The sequence below is a fragment of the Malaclemys terrapin genome, chromosome 5 (assembly GCF_027887155.1).
Source record: "Malaclemys terrapin pileata isolate rMalTer1 chromosome 5, rMalTer1.hap1, whole genome shotgun sequence".
In the NCBI taxonomy this organism is placed as follows: Eukaryota; Metazoa; Chordata; order Testudines; family Emydidae; genus Malaclemys; species Malaclemys terrapin.
Window position 1 is genome coordinate 61,574,505 of NC_071509.1, and position 27,373 is coordinate 61,601,877.

The window sequence follows — 27,373 nt, forward strand, 5'->3', positions numbered from 1 at the left end:
CGGGAGCCAAAAAATCTTACCATGTTATAGGTGAAACCACGCTATATTGAACTTCCTTTGATCCGCCGGAGTGTGCAGCTCCCCCCCCCCCCCCCCGGAGCCCTGCTTTACCGCGTTATATCCGAATTCATGATCTATCAGGTCGCGTTATATCAGGGTAGAGGTGTATTCTATTATTATTTAACAATGCAATTAAAACTGTGATTAATCGTGACTTTTTAAAATCTAGTTAATTTGTTTTGCGTTAATCGCATGCATAACTTCTATTAATAGAGTGCCCTAGTTGAAATCCGTCCCACAGCATTAAGAGACAGAAGTTGCTAATATCTGACAGCTGTATTATGGAGAGTTGAAAGTTTTATGTATGTTTAACTATATGTTTGTGGTCTTTAGGGTGACCAGACGTCCCGATAAAATATCTGCTGGCAGCACTGCGTGTTGAGTTATTTTTGCTCTGCCAGGCACCCCTCCCCCCATGTGTCCTGATATTTTCTTCCCTTCATCTGGTCACCCGAGTGGTCTTAGTCCATTTCCTAATTGATATTTTTTGTGGAGCAGAAAATGATCTCCCTCGCCAACAGTGGTGCCACAATCTCAGTAAAAATGTAGGCTCTCGGCCTTTATGAAAATGTAACTAGAGGTCTCCATTAAGACATATTGGCAGGGCAATTGGGAGCCCAAACACTGGTGCTTACCTAGGGACAATTAGACATGGCCTAGACGGTTAAAATCAAATCCTACCCTGTACACCCTCACCTTTTTAAAAAACAAAAGTGAGGGGAATGAAGGAACCTTCTTGGTAGTTAGGATTAGGAATTCCCATACTCTCCAGTGATTGGTCTCGGGAGAGATGCCTCTCAACATGTAACTCTATATATTTTTACACTGCCCACTTGCTAATTGAGACCAGTATACATGTCTGTCTCCTGCCATATGGCAGTTCCTTCATTCCCAATGCAGGGAGGAATTCCTAAGTGTTCTATGATCCAGCTAGAAGAAAGTGTGAGAGAGAAATCCAAGTCCAGGATTAGGAGATGTGGTGTGCAGGAGGCATGGAGCTTGTTTACATGTTCTCTTCTCCCTTCTGCGCTGGGGGAATGGGAGAAGAAGAGACAGAAGGAGTTGAAGAATGTGAGGTGCAGCAGAGGAAGTTGGAGGTTTAAGGGGGGAGGCCTGTCAGCTCTGAACTTTCCCTTTCCCTGTGTGGGCTGGGATCTGGGGGACCCTGTTCCTCTGGGGGTGCCTGAGCTCTTCTCCCTGTCCCTCCATGAGAGCTGGGATCTGGGGTTAGAGGGAATGAAAGTAACACAGATTTCAACATCTGAAATCCAGAAAATGAATGGTTAAGACACACGTCACCCCTGTGGACAGTGTGTGAGGGAGGGACCAGGTTTGGAGGAGAGGCAGACAGGGTGGACCTGGGGCATGGCTGGGGAAGTCTGGCTGAGGAGAGGTAGGACTCCCAGTTGGTTATGGGTAGTGGAAGTGAGGGGCCCAGCTCATGTGGCCCAATGTTGGTGGGGGTGGCTAAATGTTGGGGCAGGGGGTGGAGGAGCAGACAGACACAGCAGTCTTCTCTTATACGCTTAGAGTTATTGTAATACCCAGGTAATAAAATTGTCAATCATGTTGCAAACATCTCAAAGCATGACATCATCCCCATTCCACTAGAACAAAAAGTACAGGAGATGGGAGGAGCACTGAGGAATCACATAGCGACCCTGTGGCCTAGTGGAAAGACCATTGGACTGAGACTATTCCTAGCAGAACCACTGGCATTCTGGGTGACCTTGGACAAGTCACTTCACCTCTCTGTGCCTCAGTTTACCATCTGTAAAAGGGGATAATGTTGTAAAGTTCTTTGAGATCTACTGATGAAAAGCACTATATTAAAGTTAGGTCTATTGATTATTACCTAGTCATGGTAACATATCAATTCCAAATGCAGGTGAGGTCTACAACTGCCGAAATAACCGTTAGCTCCTACCAACAAACATTTCTCTTTCCGCTTAAAATACTAGGAAATGAAATGGCAAAAAAAAAAGTCATTAGCACAGAGTTAAGGTTGCCTGGTAATAACTCGTGCACTTCCAGAACATTGAGTTCAGCAAAACTCAGACTTGTGAAAAGCAGAGAATGCAGAGTTAAGCTAAACACCAACACAACCTTAATTCTGCCCTCTTCAAGTGATGCCCCAAAACACCCATTACACACATACTAGGGCTCTGCCTTTCACTGTAATGGACAGATGCTACCTGTACCTACCCTGTGCTCAAACACTGAGCCTACTCCCGTCAGAATACTCCAACAACCACTTCATATCCTTTTAAACCCTTCATGTTAGCACACAGCAAACCATCTAAACCTATATTTTCCCCTACCCATCATTAAAACCACAGACGTTTCAAATTAACAATTAACAATACCCATGGAAAGAAGACCTCTGTGCCCTGCTGTTGATACAGCCTACACAATTCTGTATTGGAATGATGGAGACTAGAACCTCTAGGTACACATGCACCTCTTTCCTTTGATAACACACATGTGAGGACTCAGACCCAGATCTCCTTCTATCATAATCACAGCCATTCCAAGGTACTCCAGCTTATTTCTCCACCATTCAGTACAGCTACTCCGGCACAATGAATCCAACGAAAGTGTGTATGGATAATTTCCTGTGGCTATTGCCAGCTCCAGGGGGACAGAGCTAAAATTGCATATATGTTTACCTTAGCTATGTATTTCCTGGTTTTCGGAAGTTTGAGTTTCGCTGAGCATAACGTTCCGGAAGAGCATGAGCAATCACTGGACACCCTTAATTCTATATTAATAAAGATTTTTGCATATTTAATGTTTCTTTTTGTTCTGTTGTACAGGCTAACCTGTCTCCATTAACTTCAGTAAAATTATGCTTGAAAATAAATGGATCCCCAATATCTGTGGCTAGGGTGACCAGATGTCCTGATTTTTATAGGGACAGTCCCGATTTTTGGGTCTTTTTCTTATATAGGCTTCTATTACCCCCCACCCCGTCCTGATTTTTCACATTTGCTGTCTGATCACCCTATCTGTGGCCTTCCTCAATATGCATGACCACAGATATCCTGTGGTGGATAGGATTCTGGTGCTGAGGTTTTACAAAGCTGTCTTAAGTGACTTAGATGTCCTGTCCCTTTAAAATCAATGGGTATTATGCATCCAGATTTCCTAGGAGGCTTTTCAAATCTCACTCTATACACTTTATCCTGCCATTATTTTTGTACAAAATTACACTTGTTTTCATTGGCAGTGTGGAGTTTGATAGCAGATGTGACCATTAATGTGCACTTCTCTTTATAAGGAGAAATTCACTTAAAATTGCTTGATGTGTTTCCTAACTCTTCTTGGTAACTATTTCCATAAACTTTGTTACCATTGAAAAGAGCTTTGCTTGAATTCTTTGCCTGCTTGTTGTTTTTGGTTTTTGTGTTCTAAATTTAATTTGTTTCTGCAAATGTTCTTCATCAGAACTTGGCATTTTTATTTATTCCCTTCAGTTCCTTTCATAAACCTAAAACCCACCTGACGGTCACAAATTTCCAAATATCTGTGTGTAAAAAGCAGAAGTATGTGTAGCATAAGGGGCTTTCCTCATAGAAACCTGAAAACTGCATCCCTGTACATTACCTATTACTATGATGTCATGTTATAAGCAGAGTTTGTTTTTCTTTCTTGAATTAAGCACATGTATTTTGCTCTCCACAGTGTGTTAAAATAGATTATATAGTCTCTGCTTCTCTACATAAAATACGTGTACACAGCATCTGTGTTATATGTCTGCGCATTATACCTGCAAATATTTCATTGCATGCATGCGTACTAACTGGTAGTTCTGTCAAGGGCTTCAGTTTTCCACCATCTATATTTTATAAGTGCTGTTACTGAACCCATTGCAGAGGATAAAGTTTGTTTCTCCTGTTCTTATACCCATCAGGATGCTTGCTCATCGTATCTAAGGAAATGGATACAGCTAACTTTTTTTCTTTTAAGCCCAAATGACTTCAATCAGCATACAGTGCCTGGCATTTAAAGATATGAGTCATGACTACCTCCCGTATCAGGAAAAGAAGGACAGAATTATGCAGCTGAATAAAAGGGAATGGGTCAAAAAACAGTTTTGGCATGCACAGTTTCTTGAAGGAAGAGAAAATGCTGAATGTTAGCAAACCATCCTTCAACAGCAGGCTTCTCACTTCTCACTTGGTCACTGATGTGAGGGCTTCTTTGATGTTTCTGATAGTTTGATTTGTTTGGGTTTTTATTTGTGAGGGGAAATGGTGAGTGTGTGTGTGAGTGAACTCTTTAGAACAGCCAGTCACCCTCGTCTGCATATGTAGGGGTTTTTTTTGGTTTCAATTACCATAAATTTGATCTTTAATGTACTGTGCAAAGAGAAGGGATGAGAGGTAGAAGCATGCAAACTAGTAGGCGAAGGGTTTGTGTGTATACAGGAGCCTGTAAGCAAAAATACACTAATATAAGAAGTCAAATAATATTTAATATATCTTTCTTTTATTTCTTGTGTAGTTTAAATATTTATCTAAATGTAATAGTAATTCTTTTGATTATCATCATAGAATAGTTATAAGCACATCGCGAATGGCCAACAATTATGCAAAGTGTCAGTTTTTATACATTGTTTAGTTCAAATTTTCAGTGGTTTTCAGAACCAAGTGCCAAACATTAATTTATTGCTGAGCTTTACAGGAAATGTTTCACATTTAAGACATAGCATTTTTATTGCTTTCAAAGAAAAGGAACATCTTGCCTGTGTACAGCATTTTAATTTCAGACTTGCATCAGGGCCTGCTTTTTTATTATTTAATATTTTGCTTACCTAGCTTATATTTGTGGCAAAGTGCAATACTGTTGTTTCAGTGTTCCTCAGAATTTGAGCTTTACCTTGAGGCAAGCTCAGTAATGCACTAGGAATGGTAGCCGCCAGCTTTTTTGGCTCATTATTCTCTTTTTATTAAACTTGACAGCTAATTTGCAAGCTCACACTTCCCGCCTCCCCCCCAGTTACAGTTTCTAATATTCTGACAGCTGAATCCTCTAACTCCAGCTGAATATGCAAATGCAATATTGTACTAACAGGGTTTCATTGCATAAGCAATTATAGCCAATGTATTATTAAGTCTAAGATAAGAATGAATTCTCATTTAGAAAGATGGAGAAAGAAGGATAACAATCTTGTGATTTCCTTTGGGAATTTCAGTGTCTATGACCAATCAGATGTGTAGGAAAATCTCACTTAATAGGTTCCCACCTAATAAGTCTGCCCCTTTGTAACAACATACCGGAGAGAATGCTTTGGGTGCTTTTACTATATAAAGATATGTTCATGTCAAATAGCGTGAGTGGCATTTTTATAAACGGAAATAATTTGTTTATTCTTAGAAAAGGAACACCGTCATATGGCTAGGTATGGGAAAAAATATTTGGAGTGGACATTTTTTGGAATGGATTAAGAAAAGGAAATAGTGTGTATAAAATGCTTGGCAAAGCAGAAAACATAAAAATGTCTCTGAATTGGCCCTGTTGCAAAACTGCAGGGTTGAAATTTCTTTTCCAGTACCCACAGCAATTAGAAAAACTGTCTAAACTTTAAGATAACTGTTTTAGCTGTTTGTCCAGCAAGCTATGTGCAAGAGAAAAAATCTGCTTTCTGACCACTGGCTTCAAACCCTGGGTTAGAAATCTATTTTATTGCATAATTCTTTCCTAGGCCCCAGTTCAGCAAGGTTCTAAAGCACATGCTTACATTTAAGCATGTGAATAATCCCATCCTTATTCAGATTTATATGCTTAAATCTCCTTGAAGTCAATGGGCTTTCAGAACAGGCTTAAGTGTTTTGCTGAATCAGTGCCCTCATATTTTTGTGATTCACCAAGTTTTAAAAAGCAGTCACTTATAGATATTTAAAGTGTAAATCAAAACTGTCTCCTTCTTCTACAATATGCACAGTATTTATGTCTACTAAAAGTAGCACCGCTTGAATGTTTGTACTGTGTAATAAATATATCAGCTATGAGTCTGTTTAAAAAAGAAGTCAAGATTTCATCTGAAGACTATGGCTATACCTTGGTATTTTTACAGTTTCTTAATTTTTTAACTTTTTAATCACAGATTGTGCCATAACTTATAAAGATGTCTGTGAAAACTGCCTTTAATACAGAACAATTACCATTTTGATCTCTCTATAGAATTGATAAACATTTAGTTCACTGCTGGCCAAAGTGATAAGTAGAGAGTTTCTTTATGCTGTCAATACCATTTAGTGCTCTACGGGGGAAAGTTCTGTATACAACTTCTATATGCAACATTATGCATACTGTGCAAAGCAGTTGACACTAAATGGAGTGGAAAAGCAAGAAGAAGAATAGGAGTACTTGTGGCACCAACCTAAAGCAAATACTCACCAGCAACCACACATCACTGAACAAAACCACTAACCCAGGAACCTATCCTTGTAACAAACCCCGATGCCAACTCTGTCCACATATCTATTCAAGTGACATCATCATAGGACCTAATCACATCAGCCATATCATCAGGGGCTCGTTCACCTGCACATCTACCAATGTGATATGTGCCAGCAATGCCCCTCTGCCATGTACATTGGCCAAACCGGACAGTCTCTACGCAAAAGAATTAATGGACACAAATCTGACATCAGGAATCAAAATACTCAAAAACCAGTGGGAGAACACTTTAACCTGTCTGGTCATTCAGTGACAGACCTGCGGGTGGCTATATTACAACAGAAAAACTTCAAAAACAGACTCCAAAGAGAGACTGCAGAGCTAGAATTGATATGCAAACTAGACACAATCAACTCCGGTTTGAATAAGGACTGGGAATGGCTGAGCCATTACAAACATTGACTCTATCTCCCCTTGTAAGTACTCTCACACTTCTTATCAAACTGTCTGTACTCGGCTAGCTTGATTATCACTTCAAAAGTTTTTTTTTTTTTCTCTTAATTAATTGGCCTCTCAGAGTTGGTAAGACAACTCCCACCTGTTTATGCTCTCTATATGTGTGTATATATATCTCCTCAATATATGTTCCATTCTATATGCATCCGAAGAAGTGGGCTGTAGTCCATGAAAGCTTATGCTCTAATAAATTTGTTAGTCTCTAAGGTGCCACAAGTACTCCTGTTCTTCTTTTTGCGGATACAGACTAACACGGCTGTTACTCTGAAACCTGGAAAAGCAAGGTATCTGATGGAACTTGTTCAAAACCTACATGATGTTACCATTTTTAGCTGCTTCTGCTGTTGGCCAAACGTGACCGTCTTGGCATTATCGCGTTTATTTTGTGGCATCATAATGCTGCATACCAGAGTATAACAATCACAATATAACACTGTGCCTGCAAGTTGCAATACAATATCATAACTGGATAATATGTGGACACCAGAGATTATGTCAGGACCCTTTAGGTATCTTTGAGGTGTAGCTTGCAGGAAACATGATCACCCCATCAAAGTTAAATAGGGTGGCAAGGCAAGTATATCTAAATTTTGCGATGACTTTCAAATCCAGTCCTCTATCATTGAGACATTAATTCAGTTTCCATCACTGTAAAAAACACATTCTCTTGGGCTATTTCAGGCTGAGCTGGCAGATCAGCTCACTGAGAATAGCATGAGGAGAAAAAGTAAAAGAAAACACAGAAAGAGAACACAAATTTCCCAAAGCAAACAGCACTGATTTACTCACTCTCTCTATCACATTCTTATGCTTTTTCTTCTCCCTCATCTGCTTTCATGGTTGTAGGTTACAGGGAAGCCTCCTTATTTGGCAGCCTTATAGGGATTAAACTGTTAAAAGGCAGGGAAGATGGAAATATCTACAGAATTTAGAATAAAGGAAATCCGTGAACAAATTAAAGCTCCAACCTGCTGAAAAATGGATGGAAGTTTTTTCTTCAGGTACGTACTAAAACATATCTAGCATCTCATAGCACTTTTGGCTGATACTGGCCCAATATTAAAATATATTTCATTACATTTAATGTTGCCCAATGAAATTTAACATTCAATCTAAAATCTGTTAATCTGTTCAGTCGTAAAGTATTTTCTTCTTCAAAACACTGGAAAGCAAATCAGATGGCATAGTGAGTTTCCTAGATTCCTTTTAGATGGTGCTCCATATGTATAGACTATAATATTAATTTTGTGATGCAAAGTTCAGTGTGTCAAGGAAAGGAATTCATATATAATTAACTGGCATATACATCTCAGCAAGGTTACTACAGTGTTGCTTGCTGCTGGCTGCCTCTGTCTTTGCTCTATGTTGAATTACTGCCCCGTCTGCCCGCATCCTTTTATATGAGGAAAAAAACTCTGTATTTTATCTTTTTATACATCAGAATTCTTAAATTGAATAAACTTAAGGCTTCTAAATATTAGATTCTTTCCTATGAACACTTCAAGGTTGTGAATTGAGTATTTCCATCTGCTATTCCCAAAAAATATTTTTAATGAATGGGTTTAATGACTCTTGCAAACCAATTTCTTTACATACAAAAATATTTGCACATAAGCGAGCTAGGGTTGTTTCTGACTAGGACCCACTGTCACCTAATTAGACATGCATGGTATTAATAGGCATTTGTAGTATTTGCAGGACTCATCCAAGGACAAGGGATCCCTGCTGAAAATTTTCCATTAAAAAAATTAATAATTGCATAGCACAGGGCCCTTCTGAAATGCCTGACTAAAATGCTCCTATGTTTTTGATTAAGTGGTGATATCTGGATATAGAAAGACTAAAAATTAAAAGATTAAAAAAAAAAGATTTTATTCCTGGGCAGTAAAATTAAATGTGCTGGCAATGGCTATGGAATGGTACAAGATTCAAAACAAAGTGCTTTGCCTACAGACATGATTTGTGGTGTTATGTCTGTACAGTGACCTCTGATCTAATTAAACATATGGGCATCCTGAGGGTGCAGTTAGTGCTTTGCATTGCCATGTGAAAGAGCTAGGTTTGTTTTCTGGTTCTGGTGTAGTAATTATATTTGTACTGTGTTAGAGCCAAGAGGCCCCAATCTATTTATTTATTGATTGATTTGTATTGTAGAAGTCCCTAGGAGCTCCAGTCATGGACTGGGACTAGCAATGTACAAACACAGATCAAAAAGAGACCCTGCCCCAAACAGCTTACAATCTAAATTGGTGCCCCCATTCTTTTTGGTGCTGTACACATAGACTGCTGCTGCCCTTGACAGTTTATAATCTAAATTTAGATAAGATGCAACAATTTGGTGTAACACACAAATTTAAGTAGTAGGGGAGGGAGGACAAGGGTAAGAGAAGGTGTGGTTGTAGGTGCGCACTTAGTTTCTAGGTTAGAAGGGCTTGGATGATTTTTTTAAAGAAATATATACAGAGCGATATAGATATAGATAAAGCAACTGTTTTGATCTCAGTAATCATTGCTGGCCACGTGCCTATTTGTTAGCAGTTAAGAATTTATCACAAGCAACATAGTAGAAATGGGGCTTGAGGATAGTTTCAAAGGAGGACATTTTGCTGCTTTGTGAATTAGCTGGGGAACTGTGTTCCATTTCTAAGGGATGGCAGTGAAGAAAACATGAAAGTGCTTGTGGGAGAAGATAAGTGGATGATGATAAAGGCTGGCATTTTTGGCGACAAAAGAAGAATGATATAAAATACCATAGTGGATATGTTGGGGGGGATACCAAATAGAAGCTTGTGCTTTTTTTGCAGGTGGGAAGTTGGGAGATCCAGTGGAGGGACTCAGTGGAAAGGTTAGAATTGACATAATCAAGGCAATGGATCAGGAAAATGACTTGAGCAATTGTGGTTTAAAATGAACCCAAGGGAAGTAAGGTACATTTCAGGAAGACTGGAGAGGAGGTTGTAGTAGTCAAGATGGGAGATTTAGCTGTGTGGGTTGATAGAAAAGTCTGGATCTTTGAGGTATTATGGAAGAAGAGGTGGAAAGATTTAGTTACACCAGAGGCAAAAAATATTTCCCAGGTTATGGGCCTGTGTGACTTGGAGGGTTGTGGTGGCAATGGTAGAGAAAGCAGAGAGAGGAGAGGGCTTGGGAAGGAGGAGAAAAGCTGAGTCTCTTTCTCCTCAGGTGGGCACTATGCTTATCCTCTAAAGAAAGAAGTGGCTTATGTTATTCAACAGTGACAACACCATCTGATTGAGGAGTGGCAAAGGGCCTCTAAGTATACTCAAAGTTATAGTAACAGGTGGAGTAGAAGAGATCCTTGGGGCTTTGACAGGAAAACTGAAGACCCTCTAACATTTTAATGGAAACTTTTAAATATGTGAGAGGTTGCAATTTCATGTGGGTTCCTAACCTCACATTTTTTGTTAAAGTAGATGCACATACATACACCCTAGTGCACATGCACCAAGTATAAGCTTACTCTTAATTAAAGAATGGCAAACAACTTCAGCGACTTACGGATGTGACACTCAGGTAAATAATGTTGCTGTCATGGAAAATTTAAGCCTTTGAGATGAGTTACTGGCAAAGACTTTTGCGTATCTCCTATATGGAAAAGAAGATGAACACTTATGTTGGAAATATTATTGGAGAGAAGTGGACTCTGCTATTGGAAATCAGCAGGCACAAACTTACGTACTTTGGAGAAATGGAAACAATTTTGAGAAAGTTTTCATTGAATGAATGGTGGTGGGTCATCATAGTAAGGGTCAAATACTGAGGAGAGAGATAGATGGTGTGCAGCAGATCACTGGAAGGCCAGCTTTTGAGTATTCCAAGTTAGCAATGAATGGAGAAGTCTTCTGAAAATTCTGCTATGATGTCACCAGTGTCCAGACATGAATAAATAGACTTTACATGACATTACAAACCACTTCAGGAAATATAAAAACTGAACCTCTGAGCAGAATCTTAAACTGAATGTGGAACAAATGTTTTGGAAGCTTACAATAGTTTTAATTTTTTTAAAAACTTTCTGATGCTGTAAGCAGATTTTCATAGATATCTAGACACCTATAGATGCAGATAGGTGACTAACTGCATTGACTTCAACATCTAGGCACTTTTGAAAACCCCACTGTGCACCCTTCTGCGTCTTCAATCACCTAAATACTTTTAAAAATCTGGGCCACAGCTTCTAATGGATTACATTGTACAGTGTGCACATTTCAGCCAAAAGCACTTCAAAATAATAGGGTTTAGAGTGTAAAAATCAAAATGCCTGAATGGACTCAAAAAATGCTGGTGTATTTGAGCTAGAAGCCAAATCAAGTAATGGCTACCTTAAAGGTGTAATAATGGAACAGCTTTGAGACTGTATAGGGGACTCCCATACTTCAAGACAAAGGGAGACATCAAAGCAAAATCTACAGTATGGCCTTCTACTTGTTTCTTTTGATTTCTCAGCTTGCCTTGAAAGCTGAAACTCACTTTGAGACATGAATTGCTCTTTATTAGAGAAATTCAGATTATTGTGCTCAGGCCAAAGATGAGAACTGCAAATAAGGAAAAATGGCATTGATTGCTGTTTTAGTGGTAGAGAGATTTCTGTTAAGAGCTTTAACAAAAGGAGTTTTATTTCCCAGGAGGAATGGGAGAAATGCCTTCAATGCTAGTTTGTGCAGTAGAAAGCTCTGAAGGACTCAAGTGTGTATGATCTCATTAGGGTCATTTCTTTTTCTAGCTGTATGAACTCTATGGTACAACCACCAATAGCCAAGAAAGGACCTCCACTACCACCACAGGTTTCCAAGCCATTGTGTATTTTGAACTGAGTTAGCATTAAGGAATTAACTGAGTCTTCCATGGTAATCTTACTGTGATTCATCATTTTCCCAGAACTGAAACCTTGATCAGCTGGTCAGTCAATGCGTCACAGCTACTGTAACGTATTATTAGCTTGTAATAAAGTAGACTTAGAACAACAAAAAAGAGAAGAGAGGAAAAAGAGAGAAGATACGTCCATATACCAGAGAGAGATTAAGTACAATGCCGTGTATACCAAAAGGAAAAACAAACATATTTGTCCAGATCCTCTCCTGTGCCTGAGCTCTGTTTTATGTGGTTGAGACAGGGGAAATGTCAAGGAGACAGTTCTGGCTCCCTGATTCTGAGGGCAGTCCTGATGATGGCACCACCTAGAACTGCTGCTGGGCAATTCTAGCATGTACCACTGCTGAAGAGTCTTTAGTGGATCCCACCAATGGAAAATTGGTGTAGTATAGCTCCCTCTGCTACGCCTTCCGCTCAACCCCAACACACTCTCTTTGCTAGGGGTTGGGAAGGGAGAGGCCAGATCCAGTACCTAACAGATGTGAGGAAATCTCAACTGGGAATTTGTCGCCAGATTGGGTATATCTATACTACAGCTGGGAGTGAGCCTCCCATCCTGGGTAGACAGAGGCTTGCGAGCTTATCTCAAGCTAGCACATTAAAAATAACTCTGTGGATGAGCTGAGCTAGTGCAAGTCTGTCTACCCAGTCTAGTTTCAGAGTAGCAGCCGTGTTAGTCTGTATCCGCAAAAAGAACAGGAGTACTTGTGGCACCTTAGAGACTAACAAATTTATTAGAGCATAAGCTTTCGTGGGCTACAGCCCACTTCTTCGGATACATATAGAGTGGAACATATATTGAGGAGATATATATACACACATACAGAGAGCATGAACAGATGGGAGTTGTCTTACCAACTCTGAGAGGCCAATTAAGTAAGAGAAAAAAACTTTTGAAGTGATAATCAAGATAGCCCAGTACAGACAGTTTGATAAGAAGTGTGAGAATACTTACAAGGGAGATAGATTCAACGTTTGTAATGGCTCAGCCATTCCCAGTCCTTATTCAATCCTGAGTTGATTGTATCTAGTTTGCATATCAATTCCAGCTCAGCAGTCTCTCGTTGGAGTCTGTTTTTGAAGTTTTCAAGATAGCCACCCGCAGATCTGTCATTGAATGACCAGACAGGTTAAAGTGTTCTCACACTGGTTTTTGAGTATTATGATTCCTGATGTCAGATTTGTGTCCATTAATTCTTTTGCGTAGAGACTGTCCGGTTTGGCCAATGTACATGGCAGAGGGGCATTGCTGGCACATGATGGCATATATCACATTGGTAGATGTGCAGGTGAACGAGCCCCTGATGGTATGGCTGATGTGATTAGGTCCTATGATGATGTCCCTTGAATAGATATGTGGACAGAGTTAGCATCGGGGTTTGTTACAAGGATAGGTTCCTGGGTCAGTGTTTTTGTTCAGTGATGTGTGGTTGCTGGTGAGTATTTGCTTTAGGTTGTGGGGTTGTCTGTAAGCGAGGACAGGTCTGTCTCCCAAGATCTGTGAGAGCAAAGAATCATCTTTCAGGATAGGTTGTAGATCTCTGATGATGCGCTGGAGAGGTTTTAGTTGGGGGCTGAAGGTGACAGCTAGTGGTGTTCTGTTATTTTCTTTGTTGGGCCTGTCTTGTAGGAGGTGACTTCTGGGTACTCGTCTAGCTCTGTCAGTCTGTTTTTTCACTTCAGCAGGTGGGTAGTGTAGTTTTAAGAATGCTTGATAGAGATCTTGTAGGTGCTTGTCTCTATCTGAGGGATTGGAGCAAATGCGGTTATATCTTAGAGCTTGGCTGTAGACAATGGATCGTGCGTTGTGTCCTGGATGGAAGCTGGAGGCATGTAGGTAAGTGTAGCGGTCAGTAGGTTTCCGGTATAGGGTGGTATTTATGTGACCATCGCTTATTAGCACAGAAGTGTCCAGGAAATGGACTGCTTGTGTGGATTGATCTAGGCTGAGGTTGATGATGGGATGGAAATTATTGAAATCATGGTGGAATTCCTCAAGGGCTTCTTTTCCATGGGTCCAGATGATGAAGATGTCATCAATGTAGCGCAAGTAGAGTAGGGGCGTTAGGGGACGAGAGCTAAGGAAGCGTTGTTCTAAGTCAGCCATAAAAATGTTGGCATACTGTGGGGCCATGCGGGTACCCATAGCAGTGCCGCTGACTTGAAGGTATATATTGTCCCCAAATGTGAAATGGTTGTGGGTGAGGACAAAGTCACAATGTTCAGCCACCAGGTTAGCTGTGACATTATCGGGGATACTGTTCCTGATAGCTTGTAGTCCATCTTTGTGTGGAATATTGGTGTAGAGGGCTTCTACGTCCATAGTGGCCAGGATGGTGTTTTCTGGAAGATCACCGATGGATTGTAGTTTCCTCAGGAAGTCAGTGGTATCTCGAAGATAGCTGGGAGTGCTGGTAGCGTAGGGTCTGAGGAGAGAGTCCACATAACCAGACAAGCCTGATGTTAGGGTGCCAATGCCTGAGATGATGGGGCGTCCAGGATTTCCAGGTTTATGGATCTTGGGTCCCAAATAGAATACCCCTGGTCGGGGTTCTAGGCATGTGTCTGTACAGATTTGTTCCTGTGCTTTGTCAGGGAGTTTTTTTAGCAGATGGTGTAGTTTCTTTAGGTAATCCTCAGTGGGATCAGAGGATAATGGCCTGTAGAATGTGGTGTTAGAGAGCTGTCTAGCAGCCTCTTGGTCATATTCCAATTTATTCATGATGACGACAGCACCTCCTTTGTCAGCCTTTTTGATTATGATGTCAGGGTTGTTTCTGAGGCTGTAGATGGCGTTGTGTTCAGCATGGCTGAGGTTATGGGGCAAGTGATGTTGCTTTTCCACAGTTTCAGCCTTTGCACGTTACGGAAGCAATCTATGTAGAAATCCAGTCTGTTGTTTCGACCGTCCGGAGGAGTCCACGCAGAATCCTTTTTTTTTTGGTAGTGCTGGTAGAGGGGATTCTGTGGGTTATTATGCTGTTCAGAGGTATGTTGGAAATATTCTTTGAGTCGGAGACGTCGAAAGTAGGATTCTAGGTCACCACAGAACTGTATCATGTTCGTGGGTCTGGAGAGACAAAAGGAGAGGCCCCGAGATATGACAGACTCTTCTGCTGGGCTAAGAGTATAGCTGGAAAGATTAACTATATTGCTCGGTGGGTTAAGGGAACTACTGTTGTGGCTCCTTGTGGCATGTAGCAGTTTAGATAGTTTAGTGTCCTTTTTCCTTTGTAGAGAGGCAAAGCTTATGCTCTAATAAATTTGTTAGTCTCTAAGGTGCCACAAGTACTCCTGTTCTTTTTACCCAGTCTAGGAGGCTTGCACCCAATTGTAGTGTAGACGTATCCATTATGACCCCTATGTGCTGCCTGAGTCCTACAAATGGGCTGGGCTGTACCTCACCTGAGGGTCTTACTCAATATTATGATATCATCTGTCATAAACAGCACACTAAAGTATGTATCATTTTAAAATCTTGAAACATACTCCACTGCAATATTTGGTTTGCTTGTGTTTGCTGAATTCCTTTTATGGAGCATAGGGAGTCCTGCAAGTAGGACAATAGCTTCTCTTTCTGGGAGAGGAAAATGTCAAGATTTTAATGGTGACCACTGAATATGTATTTTCTATATAAAAGGAAAAACACCCCTTTAGCAGCCACAAAAGAACAGGATTAGTTAAGAATGGGACATATAACAAGAAAATTATTCTGTGAAAAGACAAAACACAAAAAATAGCTCAGACAATAAACAAACTATGGGCCCAGTTAATAAGTAAAGGAGCCATCAGCTAGGGTATTCGACAAGCATGTAGCACAATCAGTGAGAAAAAGATACAGAAAGCTTGCAGAAGGATCACAATATAACCACTTACTGCTTTGCTTTCCAATTTCAGGTTTAAGTGGTAATACCAGATATGTTTACTCTTTCTTAATCTTCAAAAGGGAAGTGGTGTTTGTTTTAGCAAATAGGAGCAATTTAATTGCACTGATTTTTTTTTCCATTGAAAGCAGTTTAATGGAGTTTTTCTAACAAGCTAGATAATTACAATTTGTTCTGTAATTAATAAGGGTTTAGCTATGCTTACTGAAATTAAGAGAAGCACTTCAGGCCTGTGTTCTTTTATTCACCTATTGCCTCAATAGAAGATTTAGTTCTATTATCAGTAATGAACTTGCTAATTTTTTGCTTCTTCTGTCACATCAATGAATTGAAAGGAAAAAAAAGACATTGTCAAATCAAACAAGCTCCTCTAATTACAAATATTCTGTACAACTGTATAGGAAAAAGCTAATTATGGTATTTATTATATTCTTGATCACATTCATTTGCATTTGGAAGTCATTACTCTCATTGTGAGCTATCAACACTTTATATTAGCTTTGACACCTACTTGATTAGCTATAGTTGTACAGACATCCGTGCTGGATCATTATTGCAAATTTGTGGACACAATTAATGGGCTCGAGAGACTAGAAATCCCTCTGATGAAGCTACTGTGATTGCATTAGTTTGCATTGGGATGAGTGATTCATGTGGCAGTTGTATTGTAAATACTGAGAATATCAGGGTTCTTGGAATGTGTGAGTGGGCCCAGATGTTGTTATATTTAGTGATGATGTGACAAGTGCAGGGACTGTATTTGGTGGTTAATAGTCTGTTAGGAAGATAATCTGTAATCACTAATCTCACTTCCTTTGTTTACAGTTCTTACAGTCATCTTTATAGGGCACCCTGTTTTGTCACTCTGGCTGGATTCAAAGACCACTCTAAAAAAATAATTTAATAGTCTTACCTACAGTAGACTGACATGGTGAGTGAAGTAATATCTTTTATTGGACCAGCTTCTGGTGGTGAAAGAGACAAGCTTTCGGGTTTACACAGAGCTGTTCAGATTCTTCAGACCTCTAATATCGTGGGACCAACATGGCTATAACAACACTGCATACAACTTTTTATTTTGTGATCTTTCTGGAGCAGATTAAGATTAACTGAGGCCTGAATCCATCAAAAGGGTTGTGTTCCCAACACCCTCCCCCCAATATTTTGGGTATGCTTAGTCCAATAAAAGATGATATCTCACACATCTTGTCTCTTTAATATCCTGGGATCAACATGGCTACAACACCACTGCAAACCACAGTAGACTGTAGTTCTTGCCAAAACTGTGCTTGTTTACATTTTAAAGATTTTTTTTGTCTCAAGATACTAAAAACAGATCCCAATACACACCGTTTCGTCTACTTCCTGTTTATAAAGCCTGTCAAATGTATACTAAACTGAACAATATGAAATACTGTAATTATCTTTTTTACTGCATCCTCTTATCCCCAACAGGCACCTTCAACCTAACTATATAGACCAAGACACTACTTTGAAATTCACTCTAGGTTGGAAAATTCTAATCCCATTTATTTCCTTTCCAAGCACACTCCTATCCCCCATTCTCACAATGACCCCCAGCAGGACATTTTATGCCCTTCCTCTCTGCAATGTCCAACCAGTCCTCCTCTTTTCCCAATGATATATCAATGTTCATAGATCTGCAGTCTTCTGCTGGGCACAGCTGGATGTGCTATTCAAATCTTATGAGCTCTGTGGCTTTCCAGACACAGGCAGCCCAAGTTGCATTGTGTGTACCTGTGAAAGGTGAAGTTACTGAGTGTGCAAGATTGAAATATAAGGGACCAATCCTGCAACCCGTACTCATCAGAGTAATCCTTATTCATTTTAGTCTCATTGTATAAACAAGGACTGCTCATATGGTGTGATAGAGCACCTGACATCAGTCAATAACTTGTATTTCTTGGCAGGGAAAAATTTGATACAGATTTTAAGAGGCAAATCTATGCTACCTCTGTGATTAGCTAACATAGGAATTGGATTCGCTAAGTATAAGGATATGCTTTCATATAGCCAAGAGGAATGGACATGCAAAGCAAAGTTAAACGCAGGGGAGAAACCTTGAGACCAAGGACACAAGTGGACAGGGGCTGTCGGTGACCTAAGGATTGTAGGATCTGGCCCTGCGAAAGGTAGAGAGCCTATTTGGGGGAAAGGTGAGGGTTACAAAGTAGGAAGAGGAAGAAAAGGAGGATTATCTGGTTTTCTATCGTAAATGTTGAGAATATCAGGATTCTTGGAATGTGTGAGCGGGCCCAGATGTTATGTTTAGTGATGATGAGACAAGTTCAGGGACTGTGTTCTGTGGTTAATAGTATATTAGGAAGATAGTCTGTAATCACTAATCTCATACTGAGAAGAGCTGATGTGAAGTAAGAGGAGGAAGGGAAGCAGAGGTGAAAGTAAGACAGTATGGTACGGTGTACCGGCAAGAGCCAGTACGCCATGCCGGACTGGACCAGCTTCGGCGGCAGTGATTTAAAGGGCCCGGTGCTCCAGCCGCTGTGGGGAGCCCCAGGCCCTTTAAATCCTCGCCGGAGCTCTGGCAGCCGGGCTCGGGCGGGTATTTAAAGGGTCCAGAGCTCTGCGGTGGCCGGAGCCCCGGGCCCTTTAATTTGCCCCTGAGCCCCGGCTTCTCCCAGCCTCAGTCGGAGCCCCAGGGCCTTTAAATCTTGAAAGGCCTCGTCTCTTCCATTTGAGGCCATGCCTCTTCCGGTTGAGGCCACAGGCTCAGGATTCCAGCGTACCAGTAAGTCCTTTAAGTTACTTTCACTCCTAAAGGGAAGCCACTAAAGGTTCAGTGAAGTTTGGATCAACATCTAGATCTTTATGCAACACAGACAGTTTATCCAAACTGACCAAAGCTCAGAACATTTTATTCCTCACCCATCACTAGCCAACACCCCTTTCTGTTTCACAGAGTCCTATAATGAAATCTCTGGTACCTCTGGAAATACCTCACTCCCGCTGAAGAAATTCAGTGACCTCCTCATATGATGGATTGACAATGGGAGCCTGCAGCTGCAAATTGCTACATAACAAAAGTTATTGCAAATTGCTGAAATATCTGTGCAATGTTTTCACCACACCCTTCCGCCCCCTCCCCCCCAAAAAAACACCTCTAGTGAAGGTGTCACAGCTGTCATTTAAGAGCTCGGTATCTCATTGTTTCCTTGTATTCCCCTTTCTATTTGGTAGTATCCACCTGTTGTCTCTTGCCTTATACTTTAGACTGGTTTCAGAGTAGCAGCCGTGTTCGTCTGTATCCACAAAAAGAACAGGAGTATTTGTGGCACCTTAGAGACTAACAAATTTATTTGAGCATATGTTTTCGTGGGCTAAAACCCACTTCATCGGATGCATGCAGTGGAAAATACAGTAGGAAGATGTATATATACAAAGAGAACATGAACCAATGGGTGTTACCATACACACTGTAACAAGAGTGATCTGTTAAGGTGAGCTATTACCAGCAGAAGAGAAAAAAAACTTTTTGTAGTGTAATCAAAATGGCCCATTTCCAGCAGTTGACAAGAAGGTCTGAGTGGGGAATAAACATGGGGAAATAGTTTTACTTTGTGTAATGACCCATCCACTCCCAGTCTTCATTCAAGCCTAATTTAATGGTGTCTAGTTTGCAAATTAATTCCAATTCAGCAGTCTCTTGTTGGAGTCTGTTTCTGAAGGTTTTTTTGTTGTAATATTGCGACTTTTATGTCTGTAATCGAGTGACCAGGGAGATGATTTGTGTCCATTTATTCTCACTGGGACAGGGACTCTTTTTGTTCTGTGTTTGCACAGTGCTGAAAACAATGGGGTCATAGTCCATGACTGGAGCTCCTAGGTGCTGTAATAATACAAATAAGAATAAAGATAATTCTGCTCTTTATTCATTATTAACTTGGCAGGGTTACCAACATCTCCTTGCTCTCCAACTAGCATCTTAGCTGGATAAGTAAAATATTAAATTTTCATTATCAATCATCATGGTAAAGAGCTGGCAAAGAGATGATTTCCCTGGACTAGTAAATTTTCATTAAGGTTTTGTAGGGCTGACAAGATGTTAGTATGACCTTTCCAAAACAGCAAGGCTCCCAAAGCTGGAGTGACTTATTGTAGCAAAGGTGTGTCAGTTGTCAAATGAGTGTGTAACACCGACAGACCCTAGTCACTGGCAGGTGGGATTGAACCTGGGATCTCTCAAGCTTGGTGCATAAGTCTCTACTGCATGAGCTAAAAGCCATATAGCCCTTAGCTAAGGCTGTAGAGCAGACTCAATCTCTCTCTCTCTCAGCCTCTTTGGTCTGGTGCCACTAGATGAGACAGAACATCACACCCAGGAGGTCAGGAGATGTGTGGGTTACAAGTGCACCACAGGCGGTAGTGGGCTTCTGTCAGGATTGTTATCTTCTCCCCCAACTCTCTGATGTGCTTGTTTTTAGGTGTGGTACCTCTTTATGCCAGTGTAGACATTCCCCAGTCACACGGTTATGGATTTGGTTGTGGAGAATGTGGCATCACATCTTTCTTATAAGGTCAGGAGTTTCACATATCCACTCAGCTTGCAATAGATGCTCTTCTGCTTATGGAGACATTAGCATGTCCATGAGGAGCAGTCAAAACCCTTCATCTCAAGTGGGAGGCTTGTTCCTGTTGGGATGAAATATCATTGTAGCTTTGAAGTTTTGAATGTGTTTAGTGGCACAGCTGGTATCTTTACCATTTGGCTAGTAAATAAAATGATAATCAATGCAATGGCTAGATTTGTTTTCTTTTATCTTTATAATGTAATTTGTATGTATTTTTGCAGTGTCAGGTAAAATTTTTAGGCTGTCCAGTATATGGAGCTTCTAAATTAACATATGTCAAGGTTTCCCTCTATTTCCCTGCATTTCTTCCTTGAAGCATTCAAGCTCTAATAATCACACCCTACTTTGTTTCAGAGTAGCAGCCGCGTTAGTCTGTATCCTCCAAAAGAACAAGAGTACTTGTGGCATCTTAGAGACTAACAAATTTATTTGAGCATGTCGGAGAATAAGCTTTCGTGGGCTACAGCCCACTTGTTTGTGTGTATTATCTTGTGTGTTCTACCAACTTTACTTTTCACATTGTAAGCTCATCTCGGGTGGGAACCTGTTATCTGTTTTGCACTGACCTCCCACTCTCCAGCATTATGGAAACTTTTGGCATCATACATGAGATTCGTAATAATAATTCATTTAGATCAGCATTTTTTCACTCAAAGACAGAAACCCTATGTAATAATTGGAAAAAGCAAAAAGGAGGGTAAAGAAACAAGCCTATATGAATGTATTGCTTTATGTTAAACCAGGATAAATTGTTACGTTAATCTAGGGTTACCAGATAGCAAGGGTGAAAAATCAGGAGAGGGGGGTAGGGGGTAATAGGTACCCCCAAAATCGGGACATCTGGTCACCCTACATTAATCTAAAAATTTAACCTAAACCTGAAAACAACAAAGACATTACAAGTTAAGGCTGAAATTCCATCCTCCTATCATCATTATAAGCACATACAACAGCTGATCTACTATGTAAGTACACCCATTATTCACTACTGCTGCAGTGCCCAGGGTGAATTCAATGGCAAAACTCGCACTAACTTCAGAGGCCAGGACTTCACCCCGGTCTCTTGCTACTACTTCCTCCCACTGCCATCTCCTTCTCAGTCCCCACATACAGCATTCAGTTTTTGCACACACTTTTCCGGTTGGCTCCTTGGCTTCTAAATTGGATTCCAAGTTTCTTTTTTCCCTTCACTAACTTATTTTGGTCTGTTAGATCCTGATTAAGCATGGTACTGAAGTGCAGGCATTTGAGGTCAACAGAACTACTCACAGGCCTAATGTTAGGCATGTGCTTCAGTACCTTGCTTGATCAGCACATTGTTCCTCAGCCAAATAAAGCCTCATGTCTAGGGTTACCATATCTAACAAATAAAAAAAGAGGACCCTCCACGGGCCATGGCCCTGCCCATTTCCCCACCCCCAGCCCCGCCCAACTCCACCCCTTCCCCACGCTAACCCCACCCCCTCCTCCCTCCCACTCCCAGCCACGCGGAAAGGGCTGCCCGAGCGCTACCAGCTTCACGGTTTGCCGGGCAGCCCCCAGACCCTGCGCCCCCGGCCGGCGCTTCCCCAGCACAGCTGGAGCCCGGGAGGGGAAGCGCCCAGCCGGGGACGCAGGGTCTGGAGGCTGCCCGGCAAACCGTGAAGCCGGTAGTGCTTGGGCTTCAGGCAGCCCCCTTGCCTCCGGACCCTGCGCCCCCAGCCGGGCACTTCCCCTCCCGGGCTCCGGCGGCGCAGGGTCCGGAGGTATGGGGGCTGCCCAAAGCCCGTAGCGCTCGGCTCTTAAACAGAGCTGAAGAGTCGGGGAGGAGCAGAGCCGCCACGGCTGGAGGCTCTGCTCCTCCCCTGACTCTTCAGCTCTGTTTAAGAGCCAAGCTGCCCCAGCGCTACCGGCTTCGGGCAGCCCCCATGCCTCCGGACCCTGCGCCGCCGGAACCGGGAGGGGAAGTGCCCGGCCGGCGGCTGGGGTCCGGAGGCAAGGGGGCTGCCTGAAGCCCATAGCGCTCGGGCAGCTCGGCTCTTAAACAGAGCCGAAGAGTCAGGGGAGGAGCAGAGCCACCGCGGGAGGGGAAGTGCCTGGCCAGCATTTTCCCGGACATGTTCAGCTTTTTGGCAATTCCCCCCGGACGGGGGTTTGAGTGCCGAAAAGCCGGACATGTCCGGGAAAAAGAGGACGTATGGTAACCCTACTCATGTCATTTCTGTCTTTTCTTCTGATTAGTTTGCATTTCTAGTATTTATTTGTTAACCAGTGAAAATGTACTTGGTACTGTACAACACAAAATCAAAGACAGAAAAGCTTAAAACCTAGCGGAGTTTAAACTACAAGCTGACGCTGCCCCTACTATGTTTCTGTTCAACATGCACATGCAGCATACGTAAGTTACAAGTATTAGGCATTTTGCTGGTAGTTGAAAGGGACATACTCTACTTTTATTACTGTTAAATTATTACTATAGCCTGAGTAATCTTGGAAATAAATCTGGAAATGTAAATGAAACTGAGCTATGGGCTTTTAAGCACAGGTACTTTCTGATATTGTTATAATTATGATAGATCTAAAATATAATAATAAATGAATGCATTGTTTCTCTTTATTTTTAATAAGAAATCTTAACACTCAGAACTTACCCAATGTAAAATTCACTTGTATGTTCCTGATGTTAGCATTTATTGTCTTTGTGATTTGATTTTAAAAATTCATAATTTTACAAACAAATTTTCACCAGGGAAGAATTCCTAGGGCTACTTTGTATAGGTTTTTTAAAAAAATTCCTGTGTACAAAAATGCAGAGACAATGGCTCTTATCAAATCATCCACTCTCTCATCTAGTATTGAAACATTTCCTGTGTGCCTGCCTGAAAACAATCATCACCAGAGTTGTGAAAGGTGATGCAAGCATGCAACAGAGAGCAGCTGTGCTCAGTGAGAGGGAATCTTTAATCAGTTTAACCTCTAAACCTTTTGGTAACTGCATCCAGTGGAAGTTAAAAACAATGAATGGCTGTCCTGTTGCACCCATTGTTGTTTCCTCCAGCCATACTTGAAGGAAATCTGCATTTAGAATGCACAATAGTTATTGCAAATGTTATGCAGCAAGTCGAAAAGTGGGCTCTTGAAAACAGCACAACTTGTTACATTTAAAGCAGATAAACTTTGTGTGTGAGTCATAGAAACAAAACAGTGTGAAACCAAATAGTTACTAAACATACTCAGCTGAGGGGCATTGGAGTGCTGTGGTTCAATATAGTTCAGTTTGCATTTTCCATAGTGTGGCATTCTTTGAAGAGAAAGCAAAAGGTTTTCTAGTCTTTTTGGTACCTTTCAGATGGATTAGAAACGGCAAACTCTATGGCACTTAGATATTTAAAAAAAAATAATAGAAAATCTAAACTGCAGTTTTGACACAGGTATGATTTCATTTTGCACCTCACTTGTTGTTTGGTGAGTACTTTGGCTTTTATAATAGGATCAGGCACAATGACACAGCAAAGTCTTTAAAGAACCTATTGGCTTGTGTGTATTATGCTGATTTAAAGGTAGTTAAAGGGATCAGGATACTTTTGGGTTTATTTCATCACTTTTTTTTCTATCTGCTTACAAAAAGTCCCAGAAACAGTTCCATTTACTTGTACATGGTATGTTTGTTTTTTATATAAATAGGCTAATAGATTAATCTTGGTTGATTCAGTGGAATAATATTTTTAACTATTAAATTCACTGCTCCTCAAGACAAGAGGACATTATATTATATAAATATAAATTTATGTTTGTTTATTTATATTTAGGTCAGATTTCTAGTTCTACAGATAACGTTGATTCCTTGAAAAGTGTGTCTCAGTGTATGGGAGGGTTCATGAGGTGTTTTTGGCAGAAAAAGTAGCCACTGTTTCTGAGAAGCTTATTGATTAAGTACAAAAATGTAAGGGGCTTGACGGTTGAATCAGGTGCTTATCTTTATGTCTGTTTAATTTAATTGTATGAAATAAACAAATTACACTGCTTGCCCTAAGATAGAGTACAACATTTCAGTTGTAGAATTTATTCTATTTTTTATTAATGCAAAGATTTAAAAAAGATATTTTGAGCCTACATTTGCAGAATTCATATTTCTTTTACCTTTAAGGTAGGTTAAAGTAATACAGTAAAAGCTATGTTATCTGGCACGTACCAATCGGAAAGCTCTAGAAACCTGCATTTTGGGAGTGGGTGTGGGATACAGGCTCTGGGAGGGAATTGGGTGTGGGAGGGGCTCAGGGCAGGGGTTTGGTGTGCACAATGTGTTTCAGGGTGCCCAATCTGGCACTCACCTACCCCCAGCCCTGAGCTCTCTCCAGCACCCAAACTTCCTCCCTCTTAGTTAACCGGAATTTTTGACTTCCTAGCGCCCCCCACTCCTCCAACATTCTGGCTAACAAAGATTTATTGTACCATTCAAAAATAGCACCATGCCATTAGTTGTTTTCACCAGTTTGGAGCTGGCTCTTATGTAATGGAAAAAGATCAAACCAATTAAGTTAATGCTGTAGTAAATCTCCTTGTTGCATTTGTTAATCACCAATGTAGGCATCATGTTTTGTTCCTATAAGCTATGTTTAAATATTAGCATCAATATGGAAAAGTGGGATAGCAGAATTTCTGCATACATAGCAGCTCATCTGGTCCCACAAATTACAGCCCAAATCATTCTCACTCATAAAGAAGTATTGATCTTTGAAAGCTGGGTGGCCAGAGATATATTGAAGTCTCTTAACATACACTCTATAAACACAGCAATCTACTTGTCTCATACATCACTGAGCCTGCACTGAAGAAAAGAATTTGAGGTATGTAATGTCAATCTTGTGCTAACTGTGCCTGTCACGCAAATCAAAATTGTAAATTCTCTGAGCTGACAGGATCTGAGAACTATTTTGGAGCCAATGAATGGTGAGTGACTGCATCCTAGTGCTTCAGCTAGCAAGCTTCTCATGTTCTACAACAATATTCAGACTGTAATATATACATCCTGTGTCAGCCTTCTATGGGTACAAAGATATAACTTCTACACAATCACAGCTGTTCTGTCGCCTGCCGTCTGCTGCTCTGTAATAGAATAGCATAATCTCCCCTCCATGTAATGCTGACAGGCCATTACAAATTGTGATTTACCCAAGGATATTAACCATAGTCTTGTTGTACAGTGGGTGCTCATATATGATTTATTAACATATCAGCAGTTTTTATTTACATTGTCCCTTGGGACTTGAATTGCTGTTTCTACAGAACCAGAGGGTGTCTCTATTTGATCTTCCTTATTGTGTTAAATGATGAGAAAAAATTATCCAAAGTATAAGAAAAATGGAAAGTGGAGACACAGAAGAAGATTAAATATAAGTAGGAGGGGAAATGTTCACTTTGAGTTTTTGAAAAAGCTTTGTGCGGATTCTTATTCCATCCAGATTTGTTCTCCTATCCCTAGTAAGTCCCTGTACACTTTCATTTATTCACAGCACTGACTGGGTTCCACTTTCATCAGGCTGCCATACAGCACTCTCACAAAACATTGCAAATGATTCTGTGCATACATATATAAATGCAAGGTCCGTGCCTGGAGAAACGTACATGCTAACAGCCTGATTCTGCAACACTTTCTGGAAAAAATAGTCCTTATATAAGCAAATTGCACCATTGGCACCCTTATATAAGTAGGACTACTCACAAGAGAGACTCGGGATCGGATTCAAATTTATTCACAGATAGTAAAGCACATATTGCAAGCAGTTGGAGAAAATAGTTTCCTACTTCCATGACTACATAATTGGGAAGGAGGGAGTGGCTGACACAGGAGCCAGCATCTTCCTTCTGACTGGGGGGGTATCAGCCTTACCTAGGAGAAAGTGGGCCACCCACACAATGAAGATGTCAGGCAGGATGGAAGGGAGAATTACAAGCAACTTGGCAACCACCACAGGAGGCACAAAGGGAAATAGCCTGCTGGGTCCAGAACGGGAGGAAGGGAGTTGTGGAGAGGAGGCAGAGTTGTGACATCAGTATACTTGAGTTGTTGTTTTCTGGCACATTCAATATTCAGAAGCATTTGGATCCCTCAGGCCATTTGGGGAGGTTGGTTTGGTTTCGGATTTTTTGCTTCCAGATGCCCAGTTGAAAATTAATTATTAAAGTATTTATATGGCTTAATCCTCCATTCTGCATCACCATGTTTATGCTGGTATAACTCCATTGAAGCCAGTGGTGAAAAGGAATGCAGAACCAGTCCATAGTTTGCCTTTAAAATGCATCTCCTCCAGCATTCCCTAATGTTGCATTCTTAATTGCAACCTTTATATAAAACTGTTACCAGACTTCTCTCTAATGGGGTAGAATGTTAAACCCAACATCTTGGATTGTTTCTATGCCAAGTTATGAGGATATGGGTTTGCTTCTATTAAGGCAAGTATTTTAAACTCATTTGTGTGTCTGGATGCCTGAATTGCAGTTCCTTTTCTGGTTTAATTGTGACTGTCCTGCTGTAACGGGCTCCTGCTTTAGGGGACTTCATAAACAGTCATTTTTCTTTGAGATTATGTGCTTCCCTTTATAGGTAGATCATGTCTAGGCTTTGTAAAATGTTGACTTTTGTCACCTTCTTTCAGATTGTGCAATATTGTGAAGCAGATATCTTCCTGTTGTCCAGAGACCCAGATCCTCTGTTGCTCCTTCTCATGGGCAAATTGTGCATACTCATTCACAATTCTTCTGCTGAGCTTGCACATTGAATCCATCTCTCCTTCATTTGAGGAGCTGTGGCTTCCAGTGCTGCTACAGGTCACCTAGATTTTGCATAAATCAAAAATATTGAAGATACTGTGCTGGAGAAGCAGAATAGCACATAAAACCTAAGGGCAGAGAGCTTAGCAAAATACCAGTCTCATAAACTAGGATTGCAACTAAATGGCATTTTTGTTGGCACTCTCAGCAGAGAGGCCAAGGATGGACTGGGCATGGCAAGAAAGTACTTCAGTC

At 40.9% G+C, this 27,373-nt stretch overlaps 1 protein-coding gene across 11 annotated transcripts in view; it reads left to right on the forward strand.

Moving 5' to 3' along the window:
* SORBS2 (sorbin and SH3 domain containing 2) overlaps positions 1–27,373 on the forward strand; it is a 399,306-nt gene that overhangs the window by 191,197 nt on the left and 180,736 nt on the right. For 2 of the 11 annotated variants that reach the window (XM_054031119.1, XM_054031120.1), the window contains exon 1: positions 7,945–7,982. The exons of the other annotated variants lie outside the window; for them this stretch is intronic. In XM_054031119.1, coding sequence (XP_053887094.1) covers positions 7,960–7,982 — 23 coding nt within the window. In that variant the 5' untranslated portion in view covers positions 7,945–7,959. Of the gene's footprint in view, positions 1–7,944; positions 7,983–27,373 lie in introns of those variants that run through there. 11 annotated transcript variants of the gene reach the window in all.